Genomic DNA, 22,277 nt, shown 5'->3' with positions numbered 1-22,277 from the left:
TTTTGAATTCGTCACAATAAGTACTTCATAATATATATCTTTTATAATTTTTACTTATGGAGAATTAAAGTTATTGATCGTCAAAGTTTTACATTGACAAGCGTGATAAAAGAAAGAGGTCAAGTAAAAAAGAACAGAGGAATTTTTTTTTTTTCAAAAAAAAAAATTAAGTTTATAAATATTGAACGACGTAATGGGTAGAAAAGGGGGTTGTTAAACGTCGCTCCCAAATTACTAGGCGTCGCTCGCATTTTTTCCTTGAAATTCCGTATTTACCCTTCGTATATAAATACTAACGACACTCACTACACATTCGCGCTCGATAAACTTAAAAATCTGAAATTTTAAAAAAAAAACACAGAAAATTCACAAAAGTAACTAATATTACCTAATAATACTAATACTAATTACTCAAATTATCATAAAAAATAATAATCACAATAAAAATTATAATTATCATACAAAAATTACATTAATTTTGATTAATTAATTTTTTTTTAAAATCGTTTTGATTAATCAATAAAAAATAAAAAAAATAAAAAATTGGACATCCGCCTAAAATATCTGGATCCTCCATGGTGGATCCGCCTAGAATTTCTGGATCCACCATGGAAGATCCGCCTAGAATTTCTGGATCCACCATAGAAGATTCGGAAATTCTAGGCGGATGCACACATCCGCCTAGAATTTTCGGATCTTCCATGGTGGATCCGGAAATTTTAGGCGGATGTACGCTTTTCAAAAAATAAAAAAAATTTCGAGGAATTATAGAATCCTCCGACGATGCCTCCGGTGTACAATTGTTGTCGTCATCCATCGCCCTAAACCCCTCGCTAAAGCTTAATAAAAATGGGATTTTATAAAAAATGGGATTTTTGGTGGTGGGCTCGAGAATTTTGGGTTGGATGTCGTGGGGTTGGATGTTTTTTTAACCAAGTGGTGGATCGAATGTGCTCGGGATTATATTAAAATGCTCGGCAATCTTTTTAACCAAGTGGTTGAGCCTTATATTGTCCAACTTATGAAAAGGGCAATATGGTTCTTTCATGTCAAAATGGGAGCGACGCCTGGTAAATTGGGAGCGACGTTTAGCAGTTCATGTAGAAAACTATAAATTGAGAAAATAAAATCGTAATACTAAAACACAAAGTACCCCGTAACTTTTAATATTCTCAACTCAAATAGTACTCCATATATAAAATCATATAAAATTGGTGGGTTGCTCCATTTATCATCAATTTATTTTTATTTTAAAATGAAATTATCCTACGCTTATATATGAATATGTATATGATCGTACTCTCCTTCAATTTGGGTTTATGTTCAGCCCAGTGAAGATATATCACTAACAAAACTATACGAGTACTTTTTTTAAGAGAAAACTATGATCTTTCTATGATTTACTTTTGTCTGTCGATATATTCTAGATTTCTAGCTATAATGTTCCAAACACCAACTTTATTTGAAATTTTAATTCATGCTTTATTAGATGAAATGATAAAGTAGTAACAACCCCTTAATTACAGCCTATAAAGTCCACATCAAAGGATAAAACGGAATTTTAGGTGAAGAAAAGGTTATTATCAAAGCTAATCAAATATCATAGAAAGAAATAAAGATGCTTCAAAGTTTGATATCCTCACTTTGTAGAATTGTTGGTCGTACGTACACATCATTGAACGAATTATTACTAATTTTTTTATTTTTATTTTTTTGGTATAAGAAAAATCATGAAAACTAACTACATGATATAATGTTATTTTTGACAATAACAAATCTAAAACATTTTGTTTCCACGAAAAGTAAATTTGTTTTCAACATTTCGTCCTACCAACCCACACCAAATATATAGTGATTGGTCAATTGGTAACAACTCACAAGTCAAAACTCCTAAGTATTAGAGTAAGTCTCGTAAAATTAAGTAACCTCCTTTGACTGAATGTGCGTAACATCACTATATCAATGTGAAAGGTTAAGATTTATACTTTCTCCTTTTTTAAAAAAAAAATTATCCCTTTATATTTTTGGGTCAAAATTCAAATGACATGAAAATGAATTTCTATTAATGAACAAAGTATAGTAATTCAGTATAAAATATTAATGAATTCATGTCAATGTATTTTTTAAAAATTTTAATATTAAATTTTAAATATTCTTACGTGTGTGGAAATTATATAGAGAAATTAATGATTTATGATATGTCTTAAATAATGTGAAAAGTCATATAGAGCAATTATATATAGAGGGTCGAAGGAAATAAAATTTATTCTCTTTTTTAAAATGTACTTCATATGTACAATTTGAATTGGAAGTAACACAATCATCAATGTTCTTTATTTGATCATTAATAACTTTTAATTATATATTACGGAGAAGTATAACCTATATACATATGATAAGTAGAAACTACTTACCAAGTTAAATTTTCCTAAACAAAATTAAACGAATTTACCATCGAAAACCTCACATATATGTATATATTTCTACTTACAAGTAATTTTTAGAAGTTGGTCGACGGTGCGGTGGTGACTGCATGTCTGAAAATGTAAAAACGTAAAAATTCAAATTTGCAATAAAAAAAAGAAAAAATATAAATAATCATGATAGCTTTAATTTGTTTTCATTTAAAAGGTATTAACTTTTTTCAATAATAGAGGGAACTTGCAATTAATGAGATCATAAGATATTTGAACCAAATTAATGAGCTAAGATACTTTCACACTACATATGATACTTATAAAGTTATAAACTTGTTGGCCTGGTTTTAAACTGATATAAACTTGTTGGCTTGAATTTAAAACGTGACAACTATTTAGGTGTGAGTTGTATGACATTTATAATTAAGTTGTTTGATTATAGTCACCAATCACCATATGAAACGAATTAATATTACGAGTACTACGTATTACTTAAGGACGAGTGAAAAATACATATGTCACCGTGTTTAGGGACAAACGAAGTACAATTATACAATAATTGAACATTGCATTGTGTTGTAAATATCAATATTTGTAAAATAATTGCAAGACTAAAAAATTTAAAAAAGATACTTAATTTAGGAGTTGTATATATAAGTAGCACAAGAGCCTAGTCAAAAGTGACACAACAGTCTCTCCCCACTTAAAAAATTAGGGAGAGTGTAGTGTGTGAAAGAGCAAGAGTTCTTTCCTACCTAAATTATTTCTCAAATTATTGTAGGCCAATAATAAATTGGCCTCTTAATTTTGCAAATTCAGATTTTGGTATATTTTGTGGTTTTTTCAAAATGAGAGGTAGAAAAGATGAGGAATTCCAACAAGGTGGTATTGATTCATTGGCTACAAATTACAAGTTTGCAGATGATGAGGAATTTGATGATGATGGCAAGCCTAAAAGAACTGGTACGTATCTTCTCTTTTACTTGGTTTTCTACAACTTTTTTTTGGTCCTTTTTTGTGCCTACATACTTTTGATAAGAGTGGCAGAAAATAAATGTAGTCGGTATTTAATCCTAAGTTGTATCTACTTGATATGTTATGAGTTGATTCGTACTCTGTAGTTTTTTGTTAACACCATTGTTTTCTTGTTATAACCATGTAATTTGGGTAGGATTGTGCTAAGTTTTACACTTTCTACATGCCAAATTGTAATAAAGTATGGAAAATTTTGTATGAAATGTTAGCTAACTTAATTCGTTGGTGTCATGAAAGAGGCTGTAGCCTTATTGATTTGTCCTGAATTGTGCGAGATCTTTATAATTTCTTCTTCTATTCCCTTAAGATAACCCCATTTCAAAAAAAAAATCTTTTTTTTTTTTTGTCAAACTTTAAAAACATTGATTGTAAATTCCAATTAAGTTATATAAAATTGTTGTAATAAAATATGGTTATGTATGATTTTGTTTGATTAGTTTTGATGTAAACATGGGCAGTATACATTTTTTTTATCATCAAATTTCAACGATAAAATTTTTATGTGTACTGAAATAAAATTATTTACGGTTTATAATGTGTTTTGAAGATCGTTTTCTCGAAAAAAAAGATGTGTTTTGAAGATCGTAAATAGTCAAATGTCACGATCTTTAAAGAATTGTGGGAACATATTAATTGTTACATCCATTGAACAAGTAGATGTTGTAACAACCAAGGTGCTAAGGAGATTATATACTTCGTACTTAAGAAAGGACAACAATTTTACTAAGCCGAAATAACAATTATTAAGACAATTTTAGCTGAAGTGATAAGTCTTGGCAACAGTAAACATTGTCTTATACTGTAAAAATCTTTATCTTTCACAACCTACCTTCACATTTATATAGACTTGTCCATATAAAAAAAAAATAGTGATAATTTGAGAGTTTTAGACTGGTAGCCGAGCGAAGGTGGCTGTTGACTAGTGTGGACCGTGTGGTACTGTGGTTGTTACTCTTGTTAGAAGATGGTGGGAGGGGGTATATTAGTCTTATTACTGTTACAAATAATTTGTCATATTACTTTTTTGAAATTAATGTGCCTTATTATTACTTTAATCAGGATGATAAAGAGAATCAAATTTCCCATATTTGGGAATGATCATTAATTTAGTCTTAAGTCTTAAATACCTCATGCTCAACTCATTTAAGTAAACTTTAATAATTATCATTTATCACCCAAATTGCCAAAAATAAAATAAAATTATCACCCCATTTTCCCAAACATAAAACTGATTCTCTACTCTTTAATAATTAAGGGTGCATTTTATTTACGGTACCTGATTTTACTTATTTAACTTGTTTTATAGCTTATCAAAAGTTATTAGACCTTGTTATAGTTATAAAATGAATTTTTGATATCATAACTTATTACTGTACCTCCTTTGTTTTTCGTGCTTAGATTTCTTAATGTACATGGACTAACAAAAAAATGTGCAATTGTAGGGACTGTATGGACTGCAAGTGCACACATTATAACAGCAATTATCGGTTCAGGAGTTCTTTCACTAGCATGGGGCACGGCGCAACTTGGATGGATTGGGGGGGTTGCAACCCTTGTAATATTTTCCATCATTACGGGTTATACTTCCAATCTTCTGGCAGATTGTTACAGATCTCCTGATCCTGTCACCGGAAAGAGAAATCATACTTACATGGAGGAGGTCCGCGCCAATCTGGGTATAATACTACTACATATGTAACTTATCATAGTTAGCAACATTTTTGTACATGTACTCGTTTTGTAGTGATACATAACAATAGAGCTAGATGTCACAGGCGAAGAAATTTTCAAGTTTATAACTAAATTTACGTATCACATACAGCAGCCTCAAATAACCAAATATTGTCCTCAAATACTAGTGTGCATTACAAATTTTGACTGACGAAAGTGTTATTTTTCGGGTTTATATAGGTAGATTGAACTGCATTGCGTGTGGGACAGTGCAGTATGCCAATTTAACTGGAATGGTAATTGGTTACACAATTACTGCATCCATTAGCATGGTGTAAGTCCTATGCTTTATCAATCCAATATTCTGCATGTTTTCAATTTTCGATAACAAATAACATATGGTGATAACTAGAGTATGTTTGATCTGATTGAAATTATGTCAGGGCGGTCCATAAGTCGAATTGCTTCCATGAAAAAGGACATGCTGTCTCGTGCATGTTTAGCAGCAACCCTTACATGATTGGTTTGGGGTTGTTTGAAGTATTCTTGTCTCAAATACCGAACTTTCATCAACTAACATGGTTGTCAAGTGTTGCTGCGGTTATGTCTTTCGGATATTCCTTAATTGGTATTGGACTTGCAATTGCCAAGATTGCCTCAGGTTGATCAAACTCTTCCAAATGCTGCATGATTTTGCTTTCGGATTTTTAAACGAATTCAGTAAATTTTATATAGCTTAGCTTGATACATATGCAGGGGATGGAGGGAGAACAACATTAACAGGAATTGAAGTGGGAGTTGATGTAACATCTGCTGACAAGACATGGAGGATGTTCCGAGCACTTGGTGACATCGCGTTTGCTTACAGCTTTTCTCAAGTCCTTGTTGAAATACAGGTAGTTAAACTTTGTGCTTCATTATGCTAAAAATTTAGGAATGACTCTGGAATGTTCAAGTAATTTAGTTTTAAGACGTTTGCCTAATGATCTTGTTCATTAATTCACCTTAGGATACACTGAAATCAAATCCACCCGAGAATAAGGTGATGAAAAAAGCAAGCACAATCTCGGTATTCACTACAACATCATTCTACATGATGTGTGGCTGCTTAGGCTATGCTGCATTTGGGAATAGTGCACCAGGAAATATGTTAACTGGGTTCGGGTTCTACGAGCCTTTCTGGTTGGTGGACATAGCCAACATCTTCATTGTTATCCACTTAGTTGGAGCATATCAGGTATCTTTTAAGCACCTAAGTCATTTTTTTGTGTAACAAACTTGTCCTAAAAGAGTACAAAGAGTTTATCTAGCTATTTTAGATGTTAGACATTATAAATATGATTTTATAGTATATTTATTGAACATTGATGATTTTTTGTTGTGATGGGTCAGGTATTTGCTCAGCCTGTGTACCATAAGCTCGAGTCATGGGCCAGCGAGAATTGGCCCAATTCAACATTTGTAAACAAAGAATATCCCATCAAAATAGGCAGCAAAATTATGTACACTTTCAACATGCTCAGGCTAACTTGGAGAACAATATTTGTGATCCTAGTAACAACATTGGCAATGGCAATGCCCTTCTTCAATGACATTCTTGCATTTCTTGGATCACTCGGGTTTTGGCCTTTGACCGTGTATTTCCCAGTAAGAATGTACATCGCCAAAAATAAGATCAAAAGAGGGTCCATGAAGTGGTGTATGCTACAACTTCTTAACCTGCTATGCTTCCTTGTGTCGCTGGCGGCGGCTGTTGGCTCAATCCAGGGAGTTAGCCAATCTCTTGGTTCCTCCAAGCCTTTCCAGTTTAAAGTATGAAATTGGATGCTCATTTTGTTGTTGTGGTTTTTTTTTTTTTTCTTAGGCTAAAAACAATGTTTGGCAAGTGTACATGATATGTTGTCCGAAAATTAAGATGTTTGAAGCCAGGGAAGAACACCTTTTCTTTTGAGAAATGCAACAACTTTTTAGGCTAAAAACAGTGTTTGGCAAGTGTACATGATATGTTGTCCGAAAATTAAGATGTTTGAAGCCAGGGAAGAACACCTTTTCTTTTGAGAAATGCAACAACTTTTATAAAGAGTATTGCTAATTGCCTTCAACTAAGTACACTACTTATCTAAAATGTATGGAATACCGATAACTCTCTTTACCAAGGAGAACTACATACAAAGTGTAACACCTTTATAGTATACTTTTCCCGTTTTATATTAGATGACACCTTTTATTTAGGCACGTTTATCAATAGGCCCAATACATACTTTCTAATGCAAATATTAGCAAAAATCATATCTCAAATTACGCTATGTATACAAAATAAATTAAAATGCTCCGAGGGTCCAACCGTCCAAGCAAACATATTACATGCATGGGCTAATCGGCTAACACAATTATACAATATGCCTCTACTATTAATAACATCGAACAAGCTAACTAGCTCTGAATATATATAAAAATAATAATTACCCTACGCTTGTATGCTCTTTTTTTTTAAGTACCGGTTTAATAAACACTATGTCAATATAAAATTTAACCAATAATTTCCTTATAATTAATTAATAAAAATTACAAACTGTTGATAGTTCAAAACTATAAATTGAGACAATTCCAATACGCATTTACAGGACTATAATATTCTATGTATTAATCACTACGGAGTAACATTGGTTATATTAGATTATGTAAATAGCGTAAAAAGTTAAAGTGAAACACTTTAAAAATTAGAGGGAGAAAGAAATTTGATTTCATGACAATAGTCTATCCATACGCAATTCTTGACATCAAGAATTCAATTGTAAACACATTTATCTTATGCCACACACCGTTTCGATTGCTCAAATCCTCCTTTTCTTCTTCTAAAATAACCCTTGCTTACTTATTAGTACTTTGAATGTTCTCCCTTTTACATGAATTATATCCTCCTATTTCATGTAATCAATTAATCATTGCTTCTTACACTTAACTATGTAGTGTGATTTCCTTTTTGTGAAGAGTATAGACGAGTCATAATATATACAGTCAAAATTCAGTTAAATCATTGAGGTCAGAAAGTTCAATCCACTTACAAATTTTAAGAAGGTTTTATACTAAAATTAAAACCGGTGGTAGTAGAATTTCTTCCTCTAGCTTAATGCTATTTTTTTTTTCTTCTGATCTTCTTGTTTCTTAACGTGGGACAATTTATATGTGAACAATAATAATGGGTTAATATCTCGTGATTTTTAGACCTAAAAGTAACAAAACTAACATTTTGCACAAGAATAAAATATTATCGGATTTAGAAATCCATATCCAGCACCCATAAACATGATTAATTTAAACTATGAACTAGTTGACCAAATTGATATAAAATGGAGTAATAATATTCTTTTACTTTCAAGTTAAAAAAGCCACTCATAAGATGCTTTTTTAGTTGTAATTTAATATTTTGCTAGAATAATTACTAGGGAGGACCATTCTACAAGGAGAATTTTGTCAATAAATCTGATTATTTAAACAAAATAATTGATGAATAATTTCAACTTGGAGAATCATGAATATCATTAATAGTGTACATGATTTGCTTTATAATAGAATGTCCAAATAATTGAGTTGGTCTTCATACATTTTATAGTAGTAGAAGCGAATATGAAAAGCAATGGCTTATATATCAGTAGCGGTATACAGTTGCTTCAAAAGATGAAACCGTATCATTATAGATTTATCGGTCACTAAATAAGTACGTCTAACATAAACTATAAGTTTATCATAGTGAATTAGTGATAAATAACTTATTATTGTTTATCAAATGACATTTTTATAAATAAATTTAATAGCTTTGTAATTAGATATGAAGTCCACAATTAATATTGATTGGATAAAATTATTGATTTATTTACGAAAATACCATAAATTTGTTTATCATTTGATAAAATGGAACAAGCTCAAACTTAAGTCTTTGTTAATTTGAAGGTAAAAAGAAGACCCTTGCTAATGGGTGGAAAGTGGAGAACTGGAGACCCCTCCTATAAGGAGTGAGAATCAAATCCTTGCACTAAAAGTGGAAGGAATGTCTCTAGCTCGCTATACATGTAGTCATGTTTGGGGATGTTTGGCAATTGACTTTTTGTCTAACTTTTGGTTTTTGGCTTTTTAATTTGGTCAAACAGCTAAAAAATATGTTTGGTAGTTGACTTTTTTATTGGCTTTTAAGCTGACTTTTTCGCAAAAATCAAAAGCTAATAGAAGTAGTAGTTTTTCTATTGACTTTTGGCTTGTTGGCCAACTTTATCACTAATAAAAAGCTAACAACCATTAACAATTTTACCAATCACTTTTGTAACAGTCGGCTTAAACAACTAACTTAAAAGGCCAATTCATACAGCTAAGACTTCCAGCTAGTCAAACAAACCAACAACCAACAACCGATTGCCAAACAAACCCTTGGTAAATGACTTTTTTGTAGCTTGTCTGGCTTTATGATTTTTTGTGCATGGTCAATAGCCAAATAAACATGTTTAGTTAATGGCTTATAGATTAGATGAAGATCAAAAGGTTGCTTTTATGCCAAAAAAAGTTAGTGAACGGGATAAATTTTGGCTTTAAAAAGGTTAAAAAGTAAAGACTTTATTACCCCCTAATTATTACTTTTTAATAATTTAATAACTCAAATCATAGTTGATGTTGATTGGATAAAGTTGTTTGTTTGTCATTTAATTTAAAACACATTTTTAGTTCATGAGCTCGAGCTTGGCCCCAAAAAAGCTCGAAAACCCACTGTGCCTTGATAAGCCCGACACTGTAAGATGGGCACACAATTTTATGCATAGACCCGGCCCGACCTGTTTATCACCTCTAATCTACATACACGCTTTAACCTTGCCAAAGTAATCAGTGAAGATTATCTTCTTAAATTTTTAACATGATTTTTGAAAAAAAAAAAAAAGATACAAGTCAAAAAAGTATTTACAGATTCTTTCCAATTAAGTGAAGATTACATTTCCTAAAATGAAAATTTTCACCGAGATATTAATTTTGAAATTAATTACCTCTCTTCATGATGTGTAGATTCATAACATTATTGAAAAAAAGTTAAAAGGTTAATGCTCAATTTATATGGTTGACTATTGTTATTGCTATTATTACGGCACGGTGCCCACCTCTGGTAATATACAAGTATGATGTGTATATAATGTCATATACGGAGTAAAAGTTACTGTATCTTATATGAAAAGGTTTAAAGTAAATGTCGAAGGCTTATAAATAGTACTGGTATATTTCTGGCAATAAAATAGTGGACGAAAAACACTCCCTCTTTTGCGTCTATAACAAATCTAGCTAGTTTTCATAATTTGTTGTCTTTCACCATTTCACTCTTTCATTTCTTTGGCTTTGTTACCAACAAACTACTACACACTAATTTATAACTGCTTTCCCAATTTTCTTTTTTTAATGGGAGACCCAAGAGATGAAGAATTCCAGCACAAGCATGGTATTAGTGAAGAGTTTGATGACGACGGCAAGCCTAGACGAACGGGTACTTTGTCTTTCTCTCTCTCTTTTTTGTTTTGTTTTTTTTTTTTTACCCATTTATCGTCGAACTGACCTGACTAGAATTAAATTGTCGATGATTACTATGAATTATGAGTAATTTAAATTGGTTTTACTCCGAAAGTGGGCCTGAATTTACAATAATCGAAACTTAAATGATATGAAATCATCAAGTCACTGAATCCTTTAACTCCCTATTCATGAATGAAAGATTTGCTTAGTTTGTAATAATAGAGTGCATTGGAGCAAGACCGAGTCGTTTGGTCTCAATGTCACCTTTGTACTACTTAACACTTAATTTATATTTCATGGTTGAGAGTTGAAACACTGACAAAAGAGTAGGCATAGGCACAATATTAGCTAACTAACTTCTTGCTTAAATCTTAATTGGATATAACTAAGATAAATTGTGTCGGACCATGGTCCTCGGGACATTGGTTACATTTCAATTTTTTTAGAGTTTATTTTCTCCATTGTTACATAGTTGCACTACTTGTGACATTTGTCTGTTTTGTTCTTTTATATACATCCGAGTGCACTTAGAAGTAGGTGCATCCAAGGGTGATTTTTGGCTCATTTTAAGATTATCAAATGAGTAAAAAAAATAAAAACCCTTGGATATATCTTACACCCGAGTGTATATAATTTTTATAAGATACTATTTTACAAGTATACATAATAACTCAATTAAATATGTTTGTTACCCCTCCGTCTCTTAATACTTTTTTCATTTGAATTATGGGAATTAAAGAATTTGAAAATTACATACTCCATAATTTGATGCTTTTTATTCATTAAAACATGTTCTCATGAATATATATACTCCATAATTGTTTCTCATAAATGATACGAGTAAATTGTTCTCATAAACACATGTTCTCCATGCATATAAATTTATGTTCCCCATGAATTTTTATTTATTGTGAGCATGTTTTCAGAAGAAACTTGACAAAATTGGTTTATCTACCAATTAAATTTTAGTCTACTCTTTTAAAATTCGAAATTTAAAAAAGAAATAGAAAAGAATTAAGGGACAAAAGGGATATCATATTCGGAGTACCGATGAAATTTTATTAGTTAGCGCTTTCAAGGTTTATCCTTCAAAAGAGAAATTGTTCAGCCTATGTAGTAGCTTCCTACGGCTCAGCTCAGTCTAAGCTAGAGCACTTGATTATTATATTCTCCAATGTTGATGTACATAATTTATCAATCATATATAATTTTACAGGAACTGTATGGACTGCAAGTGCACATATTATAACAGCAATTATAGGCTCTGGTGTTCTTTCACTAGCATGGGCAACGGCGCAACTTGGATGGTTAGGAGGAATTGCTACTCTTCTAATATTTTCTGGCATCATGCTTTACACCTCGAACCTCCTCGCGGATTCTTACAGAACCCCTGATCCCATCACCGGAAAGAGAAACTACACTTACATGGACGAGGTCCAAGCCAATCTAGGTACACGGGCGTAGTGTACTAGTCTGATAAAAAAAATATCTTTAATTGTGTATTGGTAAAAACTAAAAAAAAAAAATCTAAAAAGTTATATATTGAGATGATTTTAACAAGATTCATTTTAACTATACAGGTAAATTCAGTTGCATTGCTTGTGGAATTTTACAGTACGCTAACCTAACAGGTTTCGTAGTAGGGTACACAATTACTGCACCCAAAAGCATGGTGTAAGACATTTTGCTTAAATTGATTGATTGAGACCCCAAAATGTGTTTTATACTCTATCAGCATATGTAGGTAAATGAATATAACTAAGTAAACTAATTCGATGAAAATATTTCAGGGCAGTCCAAAAATCAAATTGCTTCCACAAAAAAGGACATGCTGCTTCCTGCAAGTTTAGCAATAACCCTTACATGATAGGTTTCGGAATCTGTGAGATCTTTTTGTCACAAATTCCCAATTTTCATGAGCTAACATGGCTGTCAACTATTGCTGCTATCATGTCTTTCGCGTACTCCTCAATTGGTGTAGGACTTGCACTCGAGAGGATTATCTCAGGTTATCTCCCAATTTATAAATTACCATTCAAAAATAACTCTATTTTCAAAATAACCATTCGTATAAATTTTTTTTTATTTTATCACCTCTTACATTAAAAAATTAATCATATTTCCATATTTTTTAAAATATCAATGGATTTTTTGTTTATGGACCCACCTAACGGCTATTACCGCTATTTTAACCCTTTTGACTTGAATTCCCCTCATTTTTCTCTTTAAAACAGCTCTCCCAACTTCAATTTGCATTTCCTTCACCAAATTCCACTATAATTGAGGTAAATAGGTAGATTTGGGAATTAGGGATCTTGGGACAATTCAATTGGGCGTTTTCAACAATTAGGGTTCCTGTTGCTAATGAACCTGTTTAACACCTCCACTGCCTCTGGAAGCTTCTTGTTCTTGATTCTCGCTTCCATTAACGATTTCAATGCTTTGACATCATTCGGGTTCGCCGCAACAGCTTCCTCGAGCTTTTTTTTTCTCTCCACGCTGAACTTACATCTTCTCCCTTCTCCGACGTCTCAACCATAGGCGGTGCAACTGGCTCAGCTCTTGCAATCAACGGCCTGTAACCCAACCCAGAGATGAAGATTGCGGTCGCAGCAACGACAATTGAAAGAGGGGTTTTGAGGAGAGAGAAAGGGTTGAGGGTTTTAGGTTTTGTTGAAACTTTCGAATTATCAGCCATTGACGATGGATTTGGAGATGAACTAGGTCTAATTTTGAATGACAACGATTTAGAGGGGAAAGGACCAGAAAATTGGGTGTTGAAGGAGATTGAAGAGATGGGTGTTGAGAAAGAGGGAGAAGATTGATGATTTTTCAGCAATTTATCAAAGGAATTCAACGAAGGAAGTGATAGGTGGGCCCACAGACGGAAAATTCCACCGGAATTTAAAAAAAGTGGGAATCGAGTAATTTTTTAATTCAAGGGTAGTAAAATAAAAAATTAAAAAATTAAACGGGTGATTGTTTTGAAAATGGAGCCATTTATGGGTGGTAATTTGAAAATTTTCCTTATAATTATTCTGCTTTTAAGTCCCAACTCTGCTTTTCTGATAGCAATTTAGCTCTGTTGTGTAGGGAAAGGTGGGAAGACTAGTTTGACAGGAGTAGAGATAGGTGTGGGTATATCGGCTGCTGAGAAAACATGGAGGATGTTAAGAGCGATTGGTGACATCGCGTTTGCTTATGGTTTCTCTCAAATTCTCGTCGATATACAGGTAACTTTGTGCTAGTTAGATCATATAAAACCGTTATCTATACCTATATTGAATTTACTCATTCTAACACGTTTGGTTGGTGGTAACAAATGATTTTTTAGTATACAGATAATCTCATGTTCAAAGTTCATGTTATAATATAACGAAGTATGCTTTTTCTATACAACTTCTAATTCCATTCATTGTCTTCTAAGATGTGGAGTTGAGAGCAAGGGAGTATAAGTTTATGGACTGAAGAACGCGTTCTTAGACTTGGAATAATAGTCGTACTACCGAGCTTTAGTTGTGGCATCACTCATGACTCATGAGATCGATTTTCCTAGCAAACTTGTTATCTTTACCATCATTTATTATTGTTTAACTTGTGAATTTCAATGTTTTTAAGGTACATTGTCAACTGGAAGCTATTGCTTGATCACATTATTGATTTATTGTTTCATTGTCTCAGGACACGTTACAGTCACGTCCAGCAGAAAACAAGGTGATGAAGAAGGCAAACGCAATATCAATGTTAACAACTACAGTATTCTACATGATGTGTGGTTGTTTAGGCTATGCAGCATTTGGGAATGATGCACCAGGGAACATGTTGACGGGCTTTGGCTTTTACGAGCCTTTCTGGTTGATAGACTTGGCCAACATCTTCATCGTCATTCACATAGTTGGAGCATATCAGGTATGAAACAACATTACTTCGACTTCAAACACATTTCGATTTTACCTCCATACTAGACTAGTAAGACACATTCAATTAAAAGTTACCTTAAAAATATATTATCGCGGCCATAATATTGTTGTTACTTGTTAGTTCTATGTACGAGTCATATGACCCTAAGAGTTTTTGCTATGATGGGTCAGGTACTTGCTCAACCTGTCTACAAGATGATCGAATCATTCGCAATCAATAAATGGCCCAATTCATTTTTTGTGAAGGCAGAGTACCCCATAAGAATAGGCAACAAAACTGTATTAAGCTTCAATTCTCTAAGGCTAGTTGGAAGAACAATATTTGTAATTTTTGTAACCATAGTGTCCATGGCAATGCCCTTCTTCAACGACGTCATTGCATTCTTAGGAGCACTCGGGTTTTGGCCTTTAGCCGTGTATTATCCAATTCAAATGCACATTGCTCAACACAAGATCAAACGATGGACATTCAAGTGGTGTATACTACAACTTCTCAACTTTCTTTGTTTGGTTGTTTCGTTAGCAGCAGCCGCTGCTTCAATTCAAGGGATTAGTGAATCTCTTCGTACAGCCAAGCTCTTCCAGTTCAAAGAATAGTGAAATTAATTACATTTTTGTAAGGAAATGACAAATTTAAGTTAGTGTTTTGTATGGTCTAGTGTAATTTGTATCAAAATCCGTTATGTTGTACGCTTAGAAGCAAGCTAAGAAAATGATATACAGAAATGAGTACTTTGGAGCGTTTGTGATAATATTATTCAAGATCCAATGTTGTTAAAAGTCTAAATTTGTATGTACTCTTGTTGTTTATAACATAATCCTTAAAAAGTTCTCGTATAAAATTTGGAAATTAAGTTCATTTCTTTTATCTCTTCTGAGAGAATCTTCACCATAATATACAACCGGTACAATCTTTTTCGCTAATGTGCTCCTAAGATACAAGTACATGAACAAACAAAGAGCTTCCCTCCCAGTTTCAGAAGATCCTGAAATCGATTCTCACCTTTGCCCTTGTGGCTCTCTAAACAACAAAAAAAAACATGAACAAACAAAGAGTACCTGGTATTAGTTTTATTTGTACCGTGTTCAAGGTATAATTGATTGTTCATAGAGAATTGTCCCTTCTTGAATGTCATTTTTTTTTTTTTTTGTGTTTCATCCGTTTCACCTTTTGGGCTAGCTTATGTTTCTATAACTACTCTCATAATTTTCATATATTCCCAACAACGGCAACAAGCATAAAAAACCATCTTCAAAGTTTAAATGTTTGTTTAATTTTTTAAGGAAATTTTGTATTTTACCACTCACTAAATACACGTATTTTGAAATTACCACCCAAAAATTTATTTTAAATTACCACCCATTAAATTAAAAAATATTTAAATCACCACCTTTTTCCTCCTTCCGATCATTTTTCCAGTAGTGGGGCCCACAAAACGGCTAGTTTGACCCTATTAAATTTTTTTTTTTTTGGATATATTCATATATAGAAAGTATAATACATGAATTTTTTTCCCATTTTGACCTCAAGAATAGTAATTGTGTTGAAATTCTTAAAATGATGGGCACTTAACTAATAAACTAGTAGAAATAATTATATTGAGTATCCTTCATTAAAGGAAGAAACAATACCTCAAAAAAAAAAAAATGATTCAAGTATTTAACTAACTCACTTGTTCTTTTTTGATGCAAGCTAGGAAATTTCATTAGACTAAAATAGTAGCAAGGTTAGGGAGGTTTATCCTCCAAAACAACAATGCACCCAGGAGGGTGATTTAAATGAAGAACATTATAGTCTTGTGAGACAATTTTTCTACAATTTTTAGCTAAAATATCAGCAATCCTGTTGGCAGATCTTCCTTCAAAACATAACTTAGTTCCCTGGATACTCTCCATAAGGTCCCTGCATTTTTGTATGATCAAAAGGTTAGCATCTTTCACACTTTCATTGCGGGAAATAAGGTCCACAGCTTGGCTTGAATCCAAGCTTATCATGATGTTAGTCCAGCCCTTCTCTGCTACAATTTGCAGACCCAGTTGGATAGCTCTGAGTTCACCCATCACTGCTGATCTTAGTCGACATTTTTGTTGAAAACCAAGAATCCAATTTCCCTGTTCATCTCAAAAAAATACCAGCAATGGCTGCAGCTTGAGAAGCATTTGTGAAGGAAGTATCACAGTTCAATTTTAGCCATAGGTAAGGGGGAGGTATCCAATGAGAAAGAGGAGCGGTAGAGAGAGAGGGACCCAAGGAATTCTTCTTGGAGGTGTGAAATTCCCAAGCTAAAGCTTGAGCTTCCAAGTAGGATTTTTCAATGGGTTGTTGAGATTGGCAGAAAGTTCCCTCATTTATCCTAAGCCAGAGTTTCCAAATAACAAAGGAGAAGAGGGTTTTCCAGGGAAGAGCAATGTTGTTCGGGGTAGAAGGGGGTTTGAGGGTGAGCTTAGTGACCAACCAATCTTGGATATTTGGAGAGAAAAAATCAGAGGAAACTAAACATAGATCCCAGATTTCTTTCGCTTGTGTGTAGTCCCTGAGAATATGAATTGAGTTCTTAGGAGAGATTGGACAGCAAGCACACTTATCAGAGGGAATGATGTTTCTTCTTGCAAGAGTAACCTTATGAGGTAATTTGTCTAGAAAGCATAACCAAATAAATTTTTTTATTTTTGGAGCTATGTTAATTTTCCAGATCCAGCTTAGTCCCTATTCAAATCATTTTCATCCTCAAATAAAGACATTGCCTTTTTAAAATCAAATTTGCCTTTTGAAGTAAAATCTGAGAAGATAAAATCATGACAATCATGCTCAGGAATCAGGATAGGGATACTCAAACACTGATTGAGAATATTATCAAGAAGAACAAAGGATTGATTGGAGAACTCCCACTTTGAATCAATAATGCACTGGTCAACCATAATATCCTCCTCTCCTCTGTAAAGGACCTTGAATCATACTTCTAATGGTGTTGCTCCCACTCCATTTATCGTTCCAAAGAAATTGATAATATTTGTTCTTTGTCTTTGTCTTTCGCTTGTGAGCAGTAAACTCACTTGTTCTTTGTCTTTTAGCTTCTTTCATGTATGTGATTATGTGAATAATATTTGTAATTATTTCTCGAGTTGAATTGTTGATGTACAATTTACATTGTTCAACCGTATTATTTACAGGGACGGAATGGACTGCAAGTGCACATATTATTACAACAATCATAGGTTCTGGAGTTCTTTCACTTGGATGGGCCGTAGCACAACTTGGATGGGTTGGAGGAATTGTCACTATTTTCATATTTTCAAGCACCATGCTTTACACTGCAAATCTCCTGGCAGATTGTTACCGAAGTCCGGATCCGGTCACCGGAAAGAGAAACCACACGTACATGGAGGCGGTCCGAGCCAATCTAGGTACATACAAATACATTACCTAACTCATCGGTAGACAAGTTAAGTATCACCATTATTAAACCATTAATATAAAAATTGATAAAGGAGCTATGTAATTTTTTTTCACAAATTAGTTACGTGTAACATCTAGTACGTACCCTTGTGAAAATCATGTCATCGATGTAGCATGTGCATTATGTAAGCATGTGACGACCTTGGTTCAACTACTCCCTCCGTTACTTTTTTAAAATTATTTCTTTATAAAAGCAACAAAAAGTAATAGAGGGAGTAACAAACTTTCTTGAATAATTTTCTTGACTGACCAAAATGTTTGGATAATATAGGTAAAATCAGCTGCATTACTTGTGGAATCTTACAGTACATCAACCTTAGTGGTTTCGCGGTTGGCTACACCATAACTGCACCCATTAGCATTGCTTAAGACCTTCAACTCCACAATGAACTCAATTTTAATAGGCAAATTAAAAATTATTGAAACTAACTAAAGTTTTTGGACTGAAAAATATTTCAGGGCAGTCTTGAAATCGAATTGCTTCCACAAAAAAGGACATTCTGCTTCTTGCAAGTTTAGCAGTAACCCTTTTATGATAGGTTTTGGAATTTGTGAGATCATTTTGTCTCAAATACCAAACTTGCATGAGCTAACATGGTCTTCAACTATTGCTTCAATAATGTCTTTCGCGTACTCAACAATTGGTATAGGACTTTCAATTGCTAGGATTATCGCGGGTAATGGATTGTTTTACCTTTGAATTCTGTATCATTTCTCTGTTTTTGTGGTAGTAGAATGTGTAAATAAGAGATTTTATCGCTAAAATGTGTTAGGGAAAGGAGGGAGGACTACTTAACAGGAGTAGGGATCGGCGTAGATGTATCATCTTCTGCTGATAAAGCATGGAAGATGTTAACAGCACTTGGTGACATAGCATTTGCTCATCTTGTTTCTCAAGTCCTCGTCGACGTACAGGTAACCTTGTAATTGATAATACAAAGTACTACTTGTATTGTAGTTATTGCAACGTAATAATTTGATATTAAGCCTTTCAATTTTAGTCGATTTGAATGACTACTTGTGTATAATCTTCATGTAAATGTCCATGGTAATGCAAGTAGACTCTCAAAGGAACGTGTTCAGTTTAAGATAGAATTGTACATTTTTTAAGCAAACTTGTTAATATAATGGTCAACGAGCCATACAAGTTCTAAGCACGCCTTGATAATCACAAAGTTTGTTAATGATCTCACGATACGTTAAAGTCTAGTCCGCCGGAGAATAAGGTGATGAAGAAAGCGAGCACAATATGAATGTTGACGACCACCATGTTATACTTGTTATGTGGCTGTTTAGGCTATGCAGCATTTGGGAATGATGCACCAGGCCACATGTTGACTGGCTTTGGATTTTATGAGCCTCTCTGGTTGGTAGACTAGGCCAACATCTTCATTGTCATTCACTTAGTAGGCGCTTTCCAGATTTCCAATACACGTCTTTTAATATTCTGTCACATTTTATTTAACCTTGAATATATATGTTATGATGGGCTAGGTACTTGCGCAACCAGTCTTCAAGAAGATTGAATCTAGCCATCGAAAAATGGCCCAACTCAATTTTTGTGACAGCAGAGTATCCCATAAAAATAGGCAGCAAAACAGTACTTAAGCCTGAATTCATTAAGGCTAACCGGAAGAACAATATTTGTGGTTATTGTAACGTTATTGGCCATGGCAATGCCCTTCTTCAACGACGTGATTGCGTTGCTAGGAGCACTCGGGTTTTGGCCATTATCCGTATATTTCCCAATCCAGATGCACATTGCTCAACACAAGATCAAACGATGGTCATTCAAGTGGACAATGCTCCAACTTCTAAACTTGGTGTTTTTGCTACTTACGATAGCTGCTGGTGCTGCTTCTATTCAAGGCGTTAGTAATACATCCAAGCCTTTCCAATACAAAATATGATGAAATTATTAATCGCTTTTTTTAGGTTTAGGCAATGCAAATGTTTTATAAGTGTGGTCTAGTAGTTTATAGTTAGCTCTTATGTGCAGAATCCTTAGCATGTTTATGGTTAAGTTTTTTCTAGTACTCCGTATTTGGTCAGAGATGTGCAAATAATACCCATGGATAGAAATATTAATTAAGTATCAAAGTTTACGAATTTTACCTTACAACCTACTTTTAAAATAATTAATTTCTTCAATATAACATCTATTTCATGTTCTAACATATATATAGACTCAAATTTATAAACCTTCAAAAGTTTATATTTATATGAAAGATTATATTTTCATGGTTATTTGTCCACATTATTTTTACACAAATGTTTAATAAAGGCGGACTTACAGTAACTTTGTGTGTGGCGGAATTTTTGGGAAAACATTTACTCCCCTCACACGTGCCACTTCTCAATTGCCACAAGAAACAATTTTCTCTCTCTTCCTCATTTATTCAGACAAACACTTTCTCTCTCTTCCTCATTTTCTCTTGCGATTTTCTCTCTCTTCAACCGACGATTTTCTCTCTCCTCAACCGGCGATTTTCAGCGATTAACTCTCTTCAACCGGCTATTTTTTCTCTCTTCAGGTTTGTTTACTTAATCTTTTGAGCATTTTTGTTAGTTTTAGTTGTTTTGATTCTTCGATTTTTAGGTTTTTTTATTTTTTCTTTGGTTTCGTTTTTTTGTACTATTTAATTCTGCAATGGTGAAGAAGAAGAGTAAAAAGAAGTCGTCAGATGATAAAGGTTCTTTTTCTTAATATTTTCATGATTTTTTTTCAGAATTTTCAACTCAATTTTCACTTATAAATGTGTTGTTATATGTCGAATTACTAGTGCATGTTATTTTTAGAGTTTGCACTTGAAGTTTTTGCTTATTGTTTATGCAAATTATGATAATTGGAATTGAATTTTGAAATTAATGTGTTTAATTTTGCTTTAATTTTTTGTTTATTGTATTTAATTGCTTAAAAATTACTTATACATGTGTTGTTATATGTCAAACAACTTTTGCATGTTATTTTCAGAATTTGCTCTTTGATTTTTTGCTTTTTTTTTTTAGGGAGATTATGATAATTATTGGAATTCAATGTTGAAGTTAATGTGTTTTTTACGTAGAGTATGAGAATTTATAGGGAGCATGTCATTGTGTTTAAAAATCAAAGTAAAGTGGAGTAATAGTATGTAGTATATGGGTCACTTATATGCATAAAAAGGGTAACATTTGTGCATACAAAGGGTAACTTTTTTGCATGCAACCTGAATTTTCCCAAGAGTAATTTATGAATTGGTAAATTGTGGTAATTTTTATCTCTGTATTAATCATTATGCATAACTAATATAGGTGTATCTATAGGCGAATATCGTTATAAAGTTCCTTCAAAGGAAAAAGCAATGTCTAAAGAGTCTGTTAAGGTTAATGTAGTACCTAAGAAGGCTAAAACAGTGCCTGAAAAGTCTGCTAAGGATAAAATAGTACCTAGAAGGCCAAAACAGTGTCTAAAGAGTCTTCTAAGGTCAAAACAGTACCTAAGAATGTCAAACCAGTACCTGATGTAAAGAAGAGAAAGAGGAGTTCTCAATTGGAATTGGTTTCTAATTCTGATTCTGATACTTCAGAGTAAGAGAATATGTTTTCAATTATTATTGATTTGCATTTTTTTATTATATTTTGTTTGTAATCTATATTGTTTTAGTTACTCTTTTTTATTTTTTTTTATTTATAATTATTTACGGACCAAAGACCTTTGATGACAAGGTGTAGACCACATACCTGGGGAAATTTGGTGAAGACCTTTAGTGATAAACAAAAACAAGTTGCTGCTAAATTTGGTTATGGAGGTTTGTTACATTTAAAATTAAAAACTCTCTGTCGTAAAATGCTACCTTGGCTTGTTGAAAACTTTAATGCTGGTAGCTGCATGTTTACCGTTGCTAGTGGTAAAGAATTTTTAGTTGCTAGGAATAATGATGTATGTGATGTGTTTTTCTTGCCTATGGGTGATATTCCTATTTCTAAACTCAAAAAAAAACCCTGAATTGCAAGTGTAGAAAATTGTATTCTTCAAGCATGTAGATCTGATTTTGATGTTTCTGATAAGCAATCTATTCATTTGTCAAAATTAGAGTCTTGGATGCAGGAGTTAGTTAATGGAGGGGAAGCATTTAAGAGGTTTTTTGTGGTTCATGCTATGTCTAGCTTTTTAGCTCTTACTCCTAATAGGACAGTTTCTTTGAAGTTGCTAAAGGGTGTTAAAGTAGTTGATGAAATAAAAACTTTTGATTGGTG

General features: G+C 33.0%; 2 protein-coding genes and 1 pseudogene across 2 annotated transcripts; all 3 read left to right on the top strand.

Annotated features, from left to right (window-relative positions):
• Positions 1-3,107: 3,107 nt before the first annotated feature.
• Positions 3,108-7,229, top strand: LOC110740250 (amino acid permease 8-like). Its single transcript, XM_021920736.1, has 7 exons — positions 3,108-3,380; positions 4,895-5,128; positions 5,364-5,457; positions 5,567-5,784; positions 5,880-6,019; positions 6,133-6,360; positions 6,516-7,229. The coding sequence occupies exons 1-7, from the start codon at positions 3,266-3,268 to the stop codon at positions 6,939-6,941; spliced, it is 1,455 nt and encodes a 484-aa protein (XP_021776428.1). The 5' UTR covers positions 3,108-3,265; the 3' UTR covers positions 6,942-7,229.
• A 3,157-nt stretch (positions 7,230-10,386) lies between these two features.
• Positions 10,387-15,235, top strand: LOC110740249 (amino acid permease 6-like). Its single transcript, XM_021920735.1, has 7 exons — positions 10,387-10,638; positions 11,881-12,114; positions 12,245-12,338; positions 12,455-12,672; positions 13,758-13,897; positions 14,346-14,573; positions 14,756-15,235. Exons 1-7 carry the CDS (start codon positions 10,554-10,556, stop codon positions 15,179-15,181), a joined length of 1,425 nt encoding a protein of 474 aa, XP_021776427.1. The 5' UTR covers positions 10,387-10,553; the 3' UTR covers positions 15,182-15,235.
• A 1,564-nt stretch (positions 15,236-16,799) lies between these two features.
• Positions 16,800-19,951, top strand: LOC110740213 (annotated as a pseudogene).
• The last annotated feature ends 2,326 nt before the right edge of the window (positions 19,952-22,277 follow it).

The sequence above is a fragment of the Chenopodium quinoa genome, unplaced genomic scaffold, assembly GCF_001683475.1.
Source record: "Chenopodium quinoa cultivar QQ74 unplaced genomic scaffold, ASM168347v1, whole genome shotgun sequence".
NCBI lineage: Eukaryota > Viridiplantae > Streptophyta > Magnoliopsida > Caryophyllales > Amaranthaceae > Chenopodium > Chenopodium quinoa.
Note: the sequence above shows the minus strand (reverse complement) of the source record. Positions and strands in the feature narration are given on the sequence as shown.

Bases quoted from the DNA above. Each gene is read 5' to 3' on its own strand.
- LOC110740249 (XM_021920735.1), top strand. From the start codon at position 10,554: ATGGGAGACCCAAGAGATGAAGAATTCCAGCACAAGCATGGTATTAGT. The intron at 10,639-11,880 runs GTACTTTGTCTT...ATAATTTTACAG, and splicing joins CGGCAAGCCTAGACGAACGG to GAACTGTATGGACTGCAAGT. The intron at 12,115-12,244 runs GTACACGGGCGT...TTAACTATACAG, and splicing joins CGAGGTCCAAGCCAATCTAG to GTAAATTCAGTTGCATTGCT.
- LOC110740250 (XM_021920736.1), top strand. From the start codon at position 3,266: ATGAGAGGTAGAAAAGATGAGGAATTCCAACAAGGTGGTATTGATTCA. The intron at 3,381-4,894 runs GTACGTATCTTC...GTGCAATTGTAG, and splicing joins TGGCAAGCCTAAAAGAACTG to GGACTGTATGGACTGCAAGT. The intron at 5,785-5,879 runs GTTGATCAAACT...ATACATATGCAG, and splicing joins AATTGCCAAGATTGCCTCAG to GGGATGGAGGGAGAACAACA.